General features: G+C 36.2%; 1 protein-coding gene across 1 annotated transcript; it reads right to left on the bottom strand.

Moving 5' to 3' along the window:
* ARF4 (ARF GTPase 4) lies at window positions 1-16,590 on the bottom strand. The gene is made up of 6 exons (XM_016205509.2): window positions 16,303-16,590; window positions 9,428-9,508; window positions 8,881-8,990; window positions 5,088-5,159; window positions 2,824-2,949; window positions 1-966 (listed from the first exon to the last, which is right to left on the bottom strand). The coding sequence occupies exons 1-6, from the start codon at window positions 16,367-16,369 to the stop codon at window positions 880-882; spliced, it is 543 nt and encodes a 180-aa protein (XP_016060995.1). The 5' UTR covers window positions 16,370-16,590; the 3' UTR covers window positions 1-879.

The following is a 16,590-nucleotide window of genomic DNA, read 5'->3' on the forward strand; positions in this document are numbered from 1 at the left end:
TACATTTTTTTTCATTTTATTAGGAATAATTCCAAATGGGTTATGAATAAAACTTATTCATTTGAGTTTGATGAGTTTTCCAAAAACTCTTAATGAAGATATGTTCACCAATAAACAATAAAACATCAGCAGAACTATCATATACTGGGCAAAGAGTCAGGCTGATACCAAAAGCAACATGCAACATAAAAAAGATACAATATAAAGAAAGACAATCTGCTGGGTATTAAAAATCATCTCAAATGAACTCTTTGCTACCAGCACAGAACTAATTAGCTATTGAATCCAAACCACACCAAGGTAAGCTTGGCTGATGGAAGCCAGGAGTCAATAATGGGGAAAATAACAAGTCCCTCAGTGCAAGAGATCTCAATAGTGTTTTAGAGCATTTCCCCGGCTGGTACAAGCAGTATTAGAAAATCTTTTTGGCAAGGGAGAAAAATAAATACAAATGGAATGCTACATTTTATTCTCAAATCAGCAGACTGTCCCAGGAATGATAAAGGTATCAGTAAAGTAGCAAGGGGATAACTTTAAAACATTATTTGCTGTGGGCTCAAAAAACATTCAAAACGGATTTATTTAAAGGTGTCACAATAGCTAAGTCCAGGCATTTAGGCTTAAGGGAAGTGAAATTAAAAAGAGGACACTTTTTTCCCAAGTTAAGGAGAATTTCTTTAAAACCAAGCATATTGCTAAAGTGCAACAATATACTTGGTAAACAATAATTGGCAACAAAATAAGTTTAAACGCTGTAATATTCTGCCCAAACCAGTCCCAGATACTGTTTAATAACCAAGATGCAAACTAATTTTGTTGTAACAAGCCTAGACCAATTCTATCAAACATGTCCTTGATTAGATAGATATCCAGTTTCATTTAACGTTTTGAAAGTTCGTTTGACAGCCAGTCAAGTCCCTCATACAGGCCAGTTCCTTGTGTAGCACAAGTGGCTTGAACATACCACTATAAAGAAAAAAACAAGAAAATACTTGATTAACAACATAAGACCATGTATAACACAGTGTTTAAAATTTCTGAATCAGAAAATTATTTCTCCTCAATTGCTCAAGGTATTATTTAGCCAGCACTTACCATAAATGTATAGGAAAAAAGAAAACATAAAATATATAAAACCATAGGAATAAATGAGTAAATACATTAAAGTATTACATTTCAAATGATTAACTTTATATTTAATAATCTCAGTAACTATATATATATACATTGGGAGTTCCCTCATAACTCTTGTTTCTCAAAAAATTCCTCTCACATTTCAAGCTACTACTACCCACACATTAAACTTAATCAACTACCCACTACTTAATCTACAAAGAACATTCATGGTAAGATTAGTGGCTAATAAACTATCCACCTGGTCCTTATAACCCTCGTCTCCCATTTTTTAAAAAAAGTTCAGCCCAGCCAGTATGGCTTAGTGGTTGAGGATCGACCTATGACCCAGGTGATCATGGTTCAATTCCAGTCAGGGCATATGCCCGAGTTTCGGGCTCAATCCCCGGTAGGGGGTGTGCAGGAGGCAGCCGATCAATGACTCTCTCATCAGATGTTTTTATCTCTCCCTTCCTCTCTCTGAAATCAGTAAAAACAAACAAACAAGAAAACATGTTCAGAATACAGGAGGCAAAATTTTTAAAGAGTATGGCTTGTTGATATTTTAGAGACGAGCTTTTCAGATAATTTCACTATCTTTAGTCTTATGCATTCCAAAAAGTTCTACTTTTCGAAATGGTAATGAATCTTATCTCCAGTAACTGTAAGTACAGCCATGAAAAGGTACAAATACAAAAAGACTTAGTAAGCCAGTAAATTACCTGTAAGGGACAATTTATTTTTATTAACTTCTTTATTCACCAGTTTTATTTTGCCTTAGAATAAAGACTTTGGTTTAATATTGCAAGGCCAATGAAAGTACACCATGTTGCCAAGTATTATTTGAATATCAAACACCCCAGACTGCTGGGAAAAAGCATGAATTCATACCTTTATAGCATGGAAAACTGGTATCATATGCAGTTTATTTAAATCAGCCTGGAACATCTCAAACGGTCCTTACAGTTACTGCCACAGCACAGTATTAGCCTCGCTGACAAGCTAATGAAAAACTATTATAAAGCACAAGCCACACTGCTTGTGATATCTTTACAAATAAAACCTCATGCTGTGTTTTACCAATATTTAAATCACTGATATAAAATAAGCTATTAGAGAGCAAATATTTGTTATAATTTTAAATTCAAAAGTTATTTAAGTATAAGTACAGGTCCCACAAGTTTTTGAAATTACCACACAAACAGTACAAAACAGTATTATCTGAAATATGGCTGCTAAAAACCAAATTATGAATTATGTGCTGCAGAGCTATTTAACAGATCAACAATCTTTAAATATTACAATTCACATACAGCACAGTTTCCCACATATTTATCAATACCATAACACTTTGAGAATAAACATTTTGAGAATAAAGTTAACATCAAATAAAATAAAGGTATTTAAATCTTTGGATCCTTAACGAATATCTATTAAAAGCTAAAAAGTAAAATTTTTTTTTAAAATGGAGAAAAGGTATCAGCATACTTTAAAGTAAAACTGAACACAGTTATAAAGGTATGAAATAAAGGCTGAAAGGGCTCATGTTTGAATAAGCAAGAGTTTACTTAATATGTAAAATAATGTGTAAAATAATGTGTTCATTATCTGTTCAAAGGAGACAATATTAATAAATTTTTAAACGAAATACTAAAATAATTATCCTAATAATTCTAATAGTGAAGAGGTTAATATAAACCAAATACTTACTGTTCTGTTACGAAGAGACTGAAGACCTAATTTATCTGTCATTTCACTGATGGCCATAGCATTTGGCAAATCCTGTTTGTTTGCAAAAAGCAGCAACACTGCATCTTGCAACTCATCTTCCTGAAGCTAAAAATAAAAGCCAAGACATTAACAACTATAAAACTGGGATCCAACTACTGTAACAAACTAGGTAAAACACCGTCTTCTTACATATACTACTTATTAGGTATCAACCTAATTTTTCTACATAAAGTTAAGGTACACCTACAACTTAAATCTCTCATCCTCCAGTTTTTAAATCCTGAGCAAATAATTATTACATGCTTTCAAGTAAAACAAAACTTTTTCAAGTCAACCATCCTATACTCCATTAAGGTAAATCATCCATTCAGCCTTCATGATCATCCTTTAAGGATCAGGACTGGCAAGGACAAGAAACACGTATGGCAATAAATATTTATGAAAGGATCCTCTGGTATTTAGTAGTAAAAGTATGTACATAATGATTCTTTCTGGACTTTTATCCTTTCCACCCAGCTGGACTAGACAAGGTGGACAACAGCACAATGATTAGGGCACTAACAGTATCGTGCCAAATGCAAGAATAATACCAAAAGTAGAAAGCCAGTAAAAATGAGGTACTGATACATGATACAATACGAACCTTGAAAGCTTATGCTTAGTGAAAAGTAAAAACAATTTTAAAGTAACAAAAGAGCACATACTGCATGATTCCAATTATATGAATGTCCAGAATAGGCATATGTATAGAGACAGAAAGGCGATTAGTGGATGTCAGGGCTGGGGGTGTGGGGTGGAGTGGGGAAAAGAATGGGGAATAAATAGTTCTATGATTTCTTTATGAGCTGATGAAAATGTTCTAAAATTAGATTGTGGTAATGGTTGTAACATTTTGAAAACTAAAAACCACTAACTGGTACATTACAAATGAGTGAAGTTTATGGTATGTGACTTTTACCTCAAAACTATTTACAAAAAAAGAGTAGAAGGGGTGATATTTAACTCATTAGACAAAAAATTCACCAGTTATTTAGTTACACATACACTGACACAATGGTTTTACAAATTGCATTCCAGTCTTAGGAGCAATGAATGAGAATTAAAATTTCATTTCATGCCCGGCCAGGTGTGGCTCAGCGGTTGAGCGTCGACCTAGGATCCAGGCGTTCGGGGTTCGATTCCTGGTCAGGGCACATGTCTGGATTGCAGGCTGGATCCCCACTTGGGGGTGTGCAGGAGGCAGCCGATCAATGACTCTCTCATCATTGATGTTTCTATCTCTCTCTCCCTCTCCTTTCCTCTCTCTGAAATCAATAAAAAAATTTAAAAAAAAAAGATTTCATTTCAGTAAACTTTTTATGGCCACAATTTGCAACCATGACAAGTTTCCTAAACAACGCCCCCTTGTTTTTTATCAATATAAACATAGGAAAACATTAATCCAATACATGGGGAAGCCAAAATGCCACTGTAATTCAAAATCCTACTACTTTCTGGTGGAACTCTTTATTGTGGTTACTATTATGAAACATTTCAAAGTATATACTGTAGGCACAATAAAGAGAAAACTGAACCCAATGACCTTCGGAAGAAGAAATCTGAACCAGGATCCCTATGTCACTAAAGTTTCAAAATTACAGATTTTATATCTATAAAAGAAAAGACTGGACTAATATAAACATCCTCAACCAGAGATATGCATCAAACCCAGTCATGGAGCACTATAAAAACAAAAAGGGCTTTCCTTCTAACTTATTGAAGTAGCTTGTCTTCTGTGTGTTTTTTAAAAAGCTCTATAGGATGCCCTGGCCAGTTTGCTCAGTGGTTAAAAGTGTTGGCCCTTGAAACAAAGGGTTTTGGGTTCAATTCCTGGTCAAGGGAACATACCTGTTGCAGGCTCAATTCCTGGCCCAGGTTGGGCGTGTGAGGGAGGCAACCAACTGATGTGTCTCTCTCACATCAATGTTTCTCTTTCTCTCTTTCTCCTCTACTCTTTCTCAAAGTATCAGTGGAAAAAAATATCCTCCAGTGAGGATTAAAAAAAAAACAAAAAACAGCTCTATAGGAGATTTTCATGTACATTCATAAGAATCTGTAGTGATAGAGTTCCATAAGGTTCCTTCTAGCTCTAAAATGTTTCATTTGTGTAATCTAACCATAGTTAAAATGTGCCAACCACTACCACTACCATCACCCAGAAAAAAATGTATCCTGGAAATGATAAATTTTAAAAATATTCTTACCATTTTTTGCAGCTCTTCAGCTCCTTCCTGAATTCTTTCACGATCATTGCTATCTACCACAAAAATAAGACCCTGAAAAAAAATTGTTTAACTAAATTATGACAGTGAAATTTAAAGGACACACTAAATATGAAACACAAGTATAGGCAGCAACAGCGTATCAAGAGGTAAATGCTGGGAAGGAAATGGCCCAGTATTAAAAATATAGAAAAGGAACAGGGCTCTAAGTACGAAAACATATTTGAGCAATATTTTTTACTTCAACATTTGAAATTTTCTTTTAAATCAAAAGAAATCTTACTCTCAACCAATTGATCACTTTTCTCAAGACTAAATTTTATCCCACTCCCCTCCTTCCCTATGTCCTTGGCATGTTTAAGTACAGATAAGTTTAAGTAACAAAATGGCCACAAGTGGTTGGGGACAAAAGGAAAAGAGTAAGCCAAAGATTCATGAATTTACTAACTAAACTTATTCAAAGACATGCACAAAGTGTTAAAAAAAAGGGGGGGAGGGGGAACACTACAGCAGTTTTTATATGCTTTATCAGGAAAAGTTAGCCTTGCCCAGAATGCTGTCCACCAATTCAACCAGGGTAAGGAAGTTTTAAGCAAAATATATCAGAAAAAGTCATGGTTAACTTGATCAAACAAATTCTTTACAAAAAGGAAGGTAGTAATCATTCTTAAAGATAGTCACAAATATTAGAATTCTATACTACAAAAGAAATGGAATTGGGAAGCATTTGAATTAAGACTTTTCTAAAAACTTTCAAATGGAAAAGTATAAAAAATTTTTCAACTAGAGAGGGGGGAGATTAATTTTAAATCTTTATTAAAATCTGTTCCTATTAATACAAAAGTGATTACTTTGAATGTTCTCCCCACAACCTTGACCACAGAATGAAAGTGGTCATTTGTCACTTTTATCACAAACTGTCTTATGTTATTACTTATGTAAGTAACTAGATTAAATCCACTGAGGGCAAAGGTCTACATCATTTTGTACTTACCCCTCAGTATTATACTTAGTTTGCCAGGATATCTAATATTATTTTAGGCTATATAAATGATAAAATATCCTTTTGATCTAGCAACCTTCAAACCCATTCTCTTATCTCTGTTGCAAACCATCATTTTAAACATCTTAACCTCTGAAAAAACTTTTGGTGCTATGTGAGACCGTATAGCATAGTGAAAAGATACCCAAATTCAAAGCTCAGCACTACTTATTAGTTATATTAAAACAATATCACCAACTTTATAAGCTTTTTAAAAACTAAATGTAATCACAGAGGTATAAAAATTTCTAGCATCACACGTGGCTTATCACAGGCATTTAGCTAATGTCGTTGCCTCCTTTCCTCCTATCCCCAAAGCTATTCCTTTTTAGAATCTACCTCAAGAAGAGTTAATGTCTCTAAACTGATCTACTTTTTTCTCTACTAACAACCCATTTTTATTGTTTTAAAATGTAAGTAATGCTATCAGTCCCAAAGTGGTATTACTGAGGGGGAGAATTATTTTAGGAATAAATTCTAAGTTATTCACTTCCTTGGACAGCCTAAAATCAAGAGTGTAGAAAAGCTAGAATTCTAACGAGAATTCTGGCTACTATAAGATTACTTAAATGGCCCAATATTTATTAAATTGTTTAGAACAAAATAATTGGAATTACCTAGTAAGGGAAGAGGAATTTACTACAATAAACACTGTGTCCTCGATTGTTAACACAAGTTAAAATCATGGTTAAATGGCATAATTAGTTTCTTTTAAATTTTATAGCTAAAAGTACTGGTCAGGAATGCTGGAAAAACTAGCTGGAACACAACTTAGCTGTGATTATCGGGTAACACATAAAGCTTTCTCCAACAGACATGAAGTCCCTAGGAAGAAGTACTTGGACTTTTGATTTAAGGTGATCCAAAGAAGTCAGGAATGGATCTAATCTCAAGTTAAGATCTCAAAGTAAATTACTAAGCATTCTAAACAAATCTAGGGATAAGACCAGGGTTATCCTTGGTTAAGAATTATAAGGCTTGGGACTAACAAAGTTTTACTTCACACCTAATTTTACTTCAAAAGCATGTTCCCTAAATGAAATACCTATGACTGACTTTATTTTTTTCTCTTCTTTTTTTCCTATGACCTACTTTAAAATAATCCTAAAGATGAAGTACATTAGAGAGGAATACTGATTAAACAATATGGCCAAATCCTAAAAATTGAAGTTAAGTAATAGATATGTGGAGGTCTGTTATGTTACTCTCTCTCCTTTTGGGTATATTTGAAAATTTCCAAAACAAGATTTTTTAAAGCATGTGACTCATATCAAATATCTTTTCTAACCACAGCTATGCTAATGAACAGATACATCCTTATTTTTAAATGAAAAAACAAGCCACTTACTTAACAGGACATACTACTTAAACCTGGTTGCTCCAGCCACTCATCTAGGGTATTCACTGCCACCTGGTGGCAATGTACTTCACTTGTATACAATGTTATAAGAGTTGGTGACCAAGAATGACCGCTATCTGCAAATCTTAAACATATGAAGTGCTTGTTAACATTGCACATTACTTTGGAAACACAACAGAAAGCAGGTTAAATAGAAATGTAGATCAAGAACCAGCTCTCCAGTCTTAGATAAGTCATTCCAAGCTTGTTTCTTTACATGTAAGAGTAAGACTACAGTAGTAGTTTTCAAGAGGGAACAATTTGGGCGGTTGCAACTAGGTTGGGGGGAAGGAGGGTGCTGCTACTGGCACCTGGTGGGTAGAAGCCTGGAATGCTGCTAAACATCCTACAATGTGAGGGAGAGCTCTCCCTTCACCCAAAAGAATTATTCAGCCGGAAATGTCAATAGTGCTGCTGCTGAAACACTCTGTACTAGAAGCTTACTCCTCAAAGGTCCCAAACCAGCAGTACCAGCACTACCACCTGAGAACTTAGTAGAAACCTTACTTAGCCAGGCCCTAGTGAATTGATCTGTGTTTTAACAAACACCCAGGTAATTAACAGGCATATTAAAGCTGATCCAAGTATAATGTGCAGCTAAATTAAGAACTTTTGCTCTAATGTCTCTTCTATGCCGATATTATATACACTACATGATAATACAAAAATATCTTACCAATCAACAGGGCAGATCTACCGTAATATATTTTTGTGATGTATTTTGATAAACAATTAACTGGGCTAAATGAAGGACTACTGTCTTACATTAAAAACTATAATGAGCCCGGCCAGCGTGGCTCAGTGGTTGAGCATTGACCTATGATCCAGGAGATCAGGGTTCAACTGCTGGTCAGGGCACACGCCCAGATTCGAGCTCAATCCCTCCTTGGTGGGAGGCGTGCTGAGGGCAGCCAATCAATGACTCTTTCATCACTGATGTTTCTGTCTCTCTCTCCCCCTCTCCCTTCCTCTCTGAAATCAATAAAGACATATTAAAAAAAACACACTATAATGACATGAAGTTATACAGACCTTACTTTCTAAACTAAGAATGAAACCAATAGAACTACCGATGAGACAGCTAATTCAATCTTGAGAACACCTCCCCCTAAAAATATTATGACAGCTATGCAACTCTTCCACCCTCAGTAATTTAGCCTTCAAAAACTTGAGTGAGAGTCCTCTGACAAATATGGAAGTAGTGATAAGAAGAATGCCAACTCATATAGTAAACACCAACAGCCAGTTAAACAGTAAATATTAACATAAACTTTAGAGCATGAAATCTATAAAGGAAAGTTATAAAAAATGTGTAGCATGCCTTCATTCCTTACCTGGGTATTCTGGAAGTAATGCCTCCAGAGAGGCCTTATTTTATCTTGACCACCAACATCCCATACTGTGAAACAAATGTTCTTATATTCTACTGTTTCCACATTAAAACCTACAAAGAAAAAAACAAAAAGACTTTGTGCACAATGTCATGAAGAAACGAAACCCCTTTATTGTGGAATTACGTAAGAATTGCTTTTTTAAAATCCCACTAAATAAGTAACAAACTTAAAAACCCAGGAGTTATAATGATAAATGCATGCCATGGTACACTTGTCTAAACCCACAGAATGTACACCAAAAGTGAACCTAAGGTAAACTATGGACTTTGGGTGATTACGTTGTGAAAATGTAGGTTCATCAAGTATAACAAATGTATCACTCTAGTGAGTGATGTTGATAATGGGGGAAGGAATAATTGGGGAACCCCCCCATTTTTCTGTGAAACTAAAACTGCTCTAAAAACATAAAGTCTTTAAAAACAAGGCAGTTTCTAAATTAAATTTTATTCTATTTCACTTTATAATAATCACCTGTAGACTTTCTTACCAATGGTAGGAATGGTGGTGACTATCTCCCCTAACTTCAGTTTATACAGAATGGTCGTCTTGCCAGCAGCATCCAATCCAACTAGAAAAAGACATCACAGGTTTTAAATCTAGACCAAAAGCATACACTAAGAAATAATTTTGCAACAAATATATAGTTTGTGAGCTAAAGTTGACTGGTCAAAGCACAAATGAGTGAGAAATAAAATTACCTCATTTCTGATTTCCAAAGGCAACACTTCTTACAGAAAGTGATACCTTTTCATTTTTTCTCTCTAAACTTAAACAGATAGCATGTAACACTGAAAAGAAAATAGTATTTGGCTGACTCAGGTGTTAATCTCTAGATTTGTTTTGCCACAAACTAGTCAAGTGCCTTTAAACAAGTCACTTTAGGAAACTGAGGTCAGAGGAATTAGCTATAAAGTAAGAGGACTGAATCAGATAATCTATGATACCCTCGAACTGAAGTCGGTATTAATTCTATGACCTACTACCATTTTTAAAAACACAAAATAGGTGAATCAGAGAACATAAGAACAAGTGAATAAAAAATTAACTTTAAGGTTAGGAAACTCAATACTATATCCTAGTCTCCTTAAATGAGTTCCAAAGGAAAATAAGGCCAATTTTACTCCTACTTACATACATTTCAACATCAAATATGCAGAAATGAGAACAAAAGACTGGTTAATTTGGATTGTAAAAATGGCCCTATCATTCACGTCTAAATTCTTAAAATGCTTCCTTTGAGGCATATACAAGTGTGGAAGAAGGTGTTTGTTTCTGGGAAAAAATCCATATTAAAACAAGAGAGTATACCATAGTACAGTGATAGTGAAGAACAAATTAAATGTTTAAGTATGAATCTCTCAAAACCTGCATATTCTACATCGTTTGCTAAAGCCTTCATAAATGGAAAGTCAGTATCTAATCATCTCATTCAATGTACCATTGTTGTAAGGACATTACATTTGGCCACCTGGATTTATACTACCACAGATTTTAAAATTCAACTGAGTATTGATTTAAGCAAGGATGCTTTTTAAATATTTAAATCAAAGCAAGACACAGCACATGAAACCAATGCTATTAAGTTTTAAAAGAAAACCAGAAATCACCTCGCTTATCTAATCTACATTTCTGTGCAAGTAAGTTTAATTTTTATCATTTACTTCAAAACAGAATTAAAGGCTACAGGCAATTCAGACTCCTACCCATATAACAATCCTTTCTGCTCTGTTCCCTATAAAGTGTAGCTAAGATTTCTTTTGAAACTCAGGCATCTTATACCTTCTTATTCCTGTGTCCTCTAATCAAACTGTGTTCCCTACTTCATAATGGGATTCAGGTTTATTCTTTCCAAAATACTGACACACTTACTAGACAGAGTGAGCAGTCCAGTCTTAGCCCTCACTCATGGACATAAGAAAAACCAACTGTTATCAGGAAGTGTTTTGTTTTTTGAGTATGGAACATTACCAAAAAGATCAGAAAACATAATTATAAAAACATACAAAGAAACAAAAATAGCTACCTTAAAACTTGGCATCTTCAGTAAACATACAGAAAACAGGAATAACATGACCTTTTCATTGTTCTAATAAGCTAAGTCTCTTGAGAGCATAAATCCCCCTCAGGTGATTTTGATCAAATTTTAAAATAGATTAAAAGTACCTTTTAACTAAACCCAAATACGATTAAGCCCAAGCCCAAGTGAGAAGAACTGAAACTGAGATGTTGATTAGAAAAAAAACTTAAGTTAGAGAAATATGGCACATGCCACTCTTTATTGGGGTCCAAATAAACCACACGCTGTCATTTAAAAACAACGTAAATCCCAAAGTATTGACAAGGAATGAAAGAAAACCAGGAAAAATTATGATTATATAACTATTTTAAGTTATAGTAATCTAACTTTTCTTTTAATAAAAGTTTTACACCTGCTTGTATGCATAAATATATTCTACTTCCATATTGTTAGATTTCTGGTAATACAACAAACGTGTTACTTTCCTTAAAAAAGAACAGATTTCCCAAACAGAGTTCCTTTATTAAAATGCTGCTGGTTACAGTTCCTGATGCATCTGTCAGAAAGATGACTGCATATGTCTTGAATATGTATTTTTTAAAAAGTTTACAAAATAATGCAACCATAAGGTTTTTTAAGCATCCACAAGTTATTTTTAAAATAAAAATTATAAGACAATATTTAAATGACTTTAAAAAAAATTTTAACTATGTTTTTATTGATTTTAGAGAGGGAAAGAGAGAAGGAGAGGGATACAGAGATAGAAACATCCATGAGCTGCCTCCCACAGGCCCCCCACCAGGGATTGAGCCCTCAACCTGGGCATGTGCCCTGACAGGGAATTGAACCAATGAACTTCGTGAACTCCCAGTTCACCGGTCGACGCCCAACCACTGAGCCACATAGAAGATTCTAAAATCGGGATGATATCTTTTGAATTGCACCCAAAATGATAGTGCTATATAGATGCAAACCAGAAATTTTTTAAAAAGATATTTCTATTGTAAGATTTAAGATGCACACATTAATGTTAACCATCACTTAAAACTCGTTATATAGATCTTTACTCAAAAACATGTTGGTCTAGCCCAGCCGATACGGCTCAGTAGTTGAACGTCGGCCCATGAACCAGGAGACTGCAGCTGTATTCCATCAGGGCACATGCCCAAGTTGCAGGCTCGATCCCCAGGCAGGGGCATGCAGGAGGCAACTGATCAATGACTCTCTCATCATTGATGTTTCTATCTCTCTCCCTCTCCCTGACCCTCTCTGAAATGAATAAAAAACATATTAACCCCCCCCCCCGAAAAAAAACATGTTAGTCTAACAATATCGTGCTATTTTAGCAATTACTTAAGTTTGTATTTCCTTAATGTTCCAATATTTGGCAATGAGACATCTCCACAAAATGAAAACTATAACCAACCAATTCTCAACTAGCCAAGATAAGACTCTAATCTGTACAGTCCAGTTATGTCCTCCCTCCCTTCCACCCCCATAAACAACTCACTGTATTGACAGATACACTGGAATTACTTGTTCTCCATAACTGGACCTACACTTTGACCAAAGTGTTAACAGCAGCAAAACTACCCCCCCAAAATCTTTGCCAATCATCAAAAAGTATGTCTACCAAACTATGGAAACAAGAAATACTTGCATCTTAAATTAAGCTAGATTCCAATTATCTCAACTTGGAGAAAAAAATGCAGAAAGGAAAATGGGGGGGGGCGTATATTTTCAGATGCATATAATTTCAGGTACTTTTATTTTTTTTCCTTTATGTTTCAAATTTTCTACAAAGAAGCTCGAAATACAACTTCATAATAATTTAAAATTGAGTGTTTATTGTGTTCCAACCACATCACTAGGTGATTCCATACATTTTTATAATTTAAATCCCAATAACCCTCCATTTTTTCAGATGAAGCACACGAGGTTCAGTAATGTCCCCAGAATCACAGGAGTTAATAGAGAACAGATAGAACAGATATTCAGCCCCTAGGTCTCGTGGAGAAATTAAATCCCTCATACTGGTAGGAATGTAAAATGGTGTAGCTACTTTGGAAAACAGTTTGTCAGTTCCTCAAAATGTTAAACATAATTAACATATGACCCAACAATTCCACTCTTAGGTATTTATTTACCCAAGAGAATAAAAAACATATGCACACACACACAAAAATGAATGTTCACAGCAGTATTATTCATAATAGCCAAAAAGTGAAAACAATCACATTTCCATCAACTGATAAATGAATAAACAAAATGTGGTATATGTATATAACAAAATTATTGTTCAGCCATAAAAAAGAATGAAGTACTGATACATGCAATAATATGGATAAACCTAGAAAACATGATTCTAAGTGAAAGAAGCTAGACACTAAAGGTCACATATTGTATGACTCCATTATATGAAATATTCTAAATAGACAAACCCATAGAAACAGAAAGTAAAATAGATGAGTGGTTGCAAGAGGAATTGGGGGGGTGGGAGGCAATAACAGTTTATGGGTGTGAAGTTTCTTTCTGGGCTGACGGAAATGTTCTAGAATCGAGAGTGGTGATCGTTACACAACATTGTGAATATACTAAAAACCACTGAACTGTACATTTTAAAGGGATGAATTTCATGTTAAACCCTGATGCGAGAGCTCTCAAATAGTATTTATACTCTGCCATCCTGCCTTCAGATTTTTCTGGTGGACACACTCTATCTTAATATTTTATCTAATTACTCAGTTTTGACCATCAGAGGATCCACCCTTCCTCATAAACCTCCCTGCCCCCCCAACTCCCCCCAAATAGTCACATATAAGGGAAAGGCAGAACTTGACCAGTATTTAGAAACCTTTTAGAAAGCAGTACTTTTTTAGCTTTTCAACAGTCAGGAACTTCCAAGTGCAGAGAGTAGAATTAATTCCTCTACAGATCACATTAGTGTGTTTTCAGATATAAACAAAATGTGGGGAGTCATTTACCGAAATTACATATTATCAACTCAAGATACGGAGGCTATACATAAAATAGCATAATGCAGGGCTATTATGAGAGATATAAGAAGAAAACTGAATTTAAGCTTGTATCAGTCACAGGAGCAATTTCTCCTTGGGGGGGGGGACTATAAATGACAGATTTCTGTCAATCTATAGTTTAAATTACTTCAAATCTGATACTGTTTTTAACTAGTTCACTGCAAGCTGTAACTTCAAACACCTTTTTAAATTACTTGAATTTTTGGGAGAGCGGGTATAGGAATAAAATTTACAACTTCACAGTAATTTGGCAAACCAGACTCAGCAGCTAACTGCTATTTTTAATTCTAATACTTCAATACGGGCAGGCATCTTAAGAGTGTCTATTCTTTATGCTGTCACTCACAAAGCTGGAAAAAAATTCCTAGGAATTATCAAACTTCCAAAACACCTTTCTCTAGCCATCATATGGTTATACTTCCTTTGATGAGTTACCATAAAAGTTGTTCTGTGACTGAAGTGTTTTTAATCAGGGAAACCTGATTATCTTGAAATTATAATGCAAAACAAGAATAGCAAACCTGAGTAATAAAACACTTAACATAAAGTGAATAATTCCAAATCATGACTTCTATCCCCTGCACAAATGCACAAAGTTAAGTACTTTTCCTCTTCCATTTTCTTTCCATCACTTTTGGGGAGTAGGGGTAGAAATGCTCCCCTAATACAGTAAAAATAGGAAAGTGCCTATAGCATAATTCTACTGTTCTCCCTCTAAACTTGTAGCCATCACAAAGATTAAAGAAAAGAAAAACAGAAATTTCCCACAATCTTCAGTAAAAGGGCCGAACATACTACATTTCCAGGAACACAAGAACGCACTGGTTAATCTCTTTAAGGAACTGGCTGAAAATTCATTTATCACAGTCCAAAGTTCTCCCGTTGACTTCAGAACCTTTTTTAGACTCCCATTTTTCAACGACTTTTAAAGTCTAAATAATATACCTGCCCTCCTAAAATTTGTCTTCAAAAATGAAATCCGAGAAACTCTTAGAAGAGAAAATATTTTTATTTACCTTTGTGAATGATTCATTAACAATTATTCCATGAACTGTGAAGAAGTTAGAATCTTAACAGGAAATTAAAAAAAGAACCAGATGTGTTTACCCTTCATCTTAATACACCTTGAAATATTACTGAACCTTCCTCTGGAAAACTTTCAATGGTAGAACTCGAAAATAAAACCTTAACCCCTTCCACTCTCTAGAAAACAAGGTAATGAACCAACAAGTTTCAATTTTAAAGTTAGAGGGGCACCTTTTAGCATTATTCGGGTCCATGGAGCTTAACTATGATGCAGAGACTACTCACAGTACGACGGGAAAGGGGTTGCTTACATCACTCAAATGACAAGCCCCTTCCTCAGCTGAGCGAAAAATGACTTTGAAAAAGCAGTTTTTAAAAAGCTTATTTCCCAAAAGAATTTTTAAAAGAACACCTCTGTAAGAAGGCTACCCTAAAACTAAGCGACATGATTTTCAGTTACTGAAAATGTTACCGGCTTAAAAAAAAATTACTTCCTAAAAGTTTTTTCATTAACCCTAGCCAGCGGGGCTAATAAAATTACCAATATAAAAAGAGTTTGAAAACCAAAGAGACTGAGCCAAATACATTTAGTTTTTGAGAGTGGCTAAAAGAAACACATTCATGAAAAACTGTTTTCAGGGGTACTAACAGAAGAAAAAAATATGAAGCGGAATCCAGCGCAAAGCAAAGTTGAGCGAATGAGCGCTGAGGACGCCGGACACTTCTGAAACCTTGGGCGCTCCTGTGCCACCGCACTGGGCCTGGACACCCACGGCCGGCTCCGGGCTCTCGGCGACCGCTCGCTCACATACCACTGGGGTGTGCAGAGTGTGTACACCCGACGGAAAAGGGGAGGAGGAAGGCTGGAGTCGCTCTGCCTCCCTCCCGACCGCTGCTTACACCCGGAGAAGAGGGGAGCCAGATCGCACCCCCAGAATGGGCCTCGCCAGTCTTTCCGGGTTCTGCGAGATCCGGGAGTTCGCTTCCCCCACGTCTCCGCCCAACCTTGTCGGGCTTTTAAGACCAAGGAGAGGAAGCCAAACGCAGAAGGAGGAAACCTTGCCCACGCCGCTACACGGCCTCTTGGACAGGTCTGGGACGACCACCCACCCTTCACCCCATTGTTCCCCCTTAAGAATTCCTGCCGACCCCCAACCGCCGCCCCTCCCCCACCACGGCGGACTGAGGCAAAAACAGGCCCCGACGCCGCAGCAAACGTGGAGACCCGGCCTTCCCCGACCCCCACTGGGGCGCGGACTCAGCTCTAGGTCGCTCACTCACCCATTAAAATGCGCATCTGCTTCTTGCCGAATAGGCGGGAGAAGAGAGAAGAGATGGTGAGGCCCATGGCGGTAGTTGCACTTGCGATGGGCAGGAGCAGAAGGGGTTTGCAGCTTCCCCCGGCCTTCTCTTTTCACGCTCCGGGCAAACTGAGCGTGAAGGAAGAGGAGCTAAGGAAGAAAGGGGGCCGCAGGGACGGCTCGCTAGCCGGCGCGTCAGACGAAGCTCCGGGACAGAATTAGCGGGGCGCGGACCTGCTGGACGACTGCCGCGGCAGCTCCGGCTCTA

The sequence above is a fragment of the Miniopterus natalensis genome, chromosome 15, assembly GCF_054644295.1.
Source record: "Miniopterus natalensis isolate mMinNat1 chromosome 15, mMinNat1.hap1, whole genome shotgun sequence".
Taxonomy (NCBI): domain Eukaryota; kingdom Metazoa; phylum Chordata; class Mammalia; order Chiroptera; family Miniopteridae; genus Miniopterus; species Miniopterus natalensis.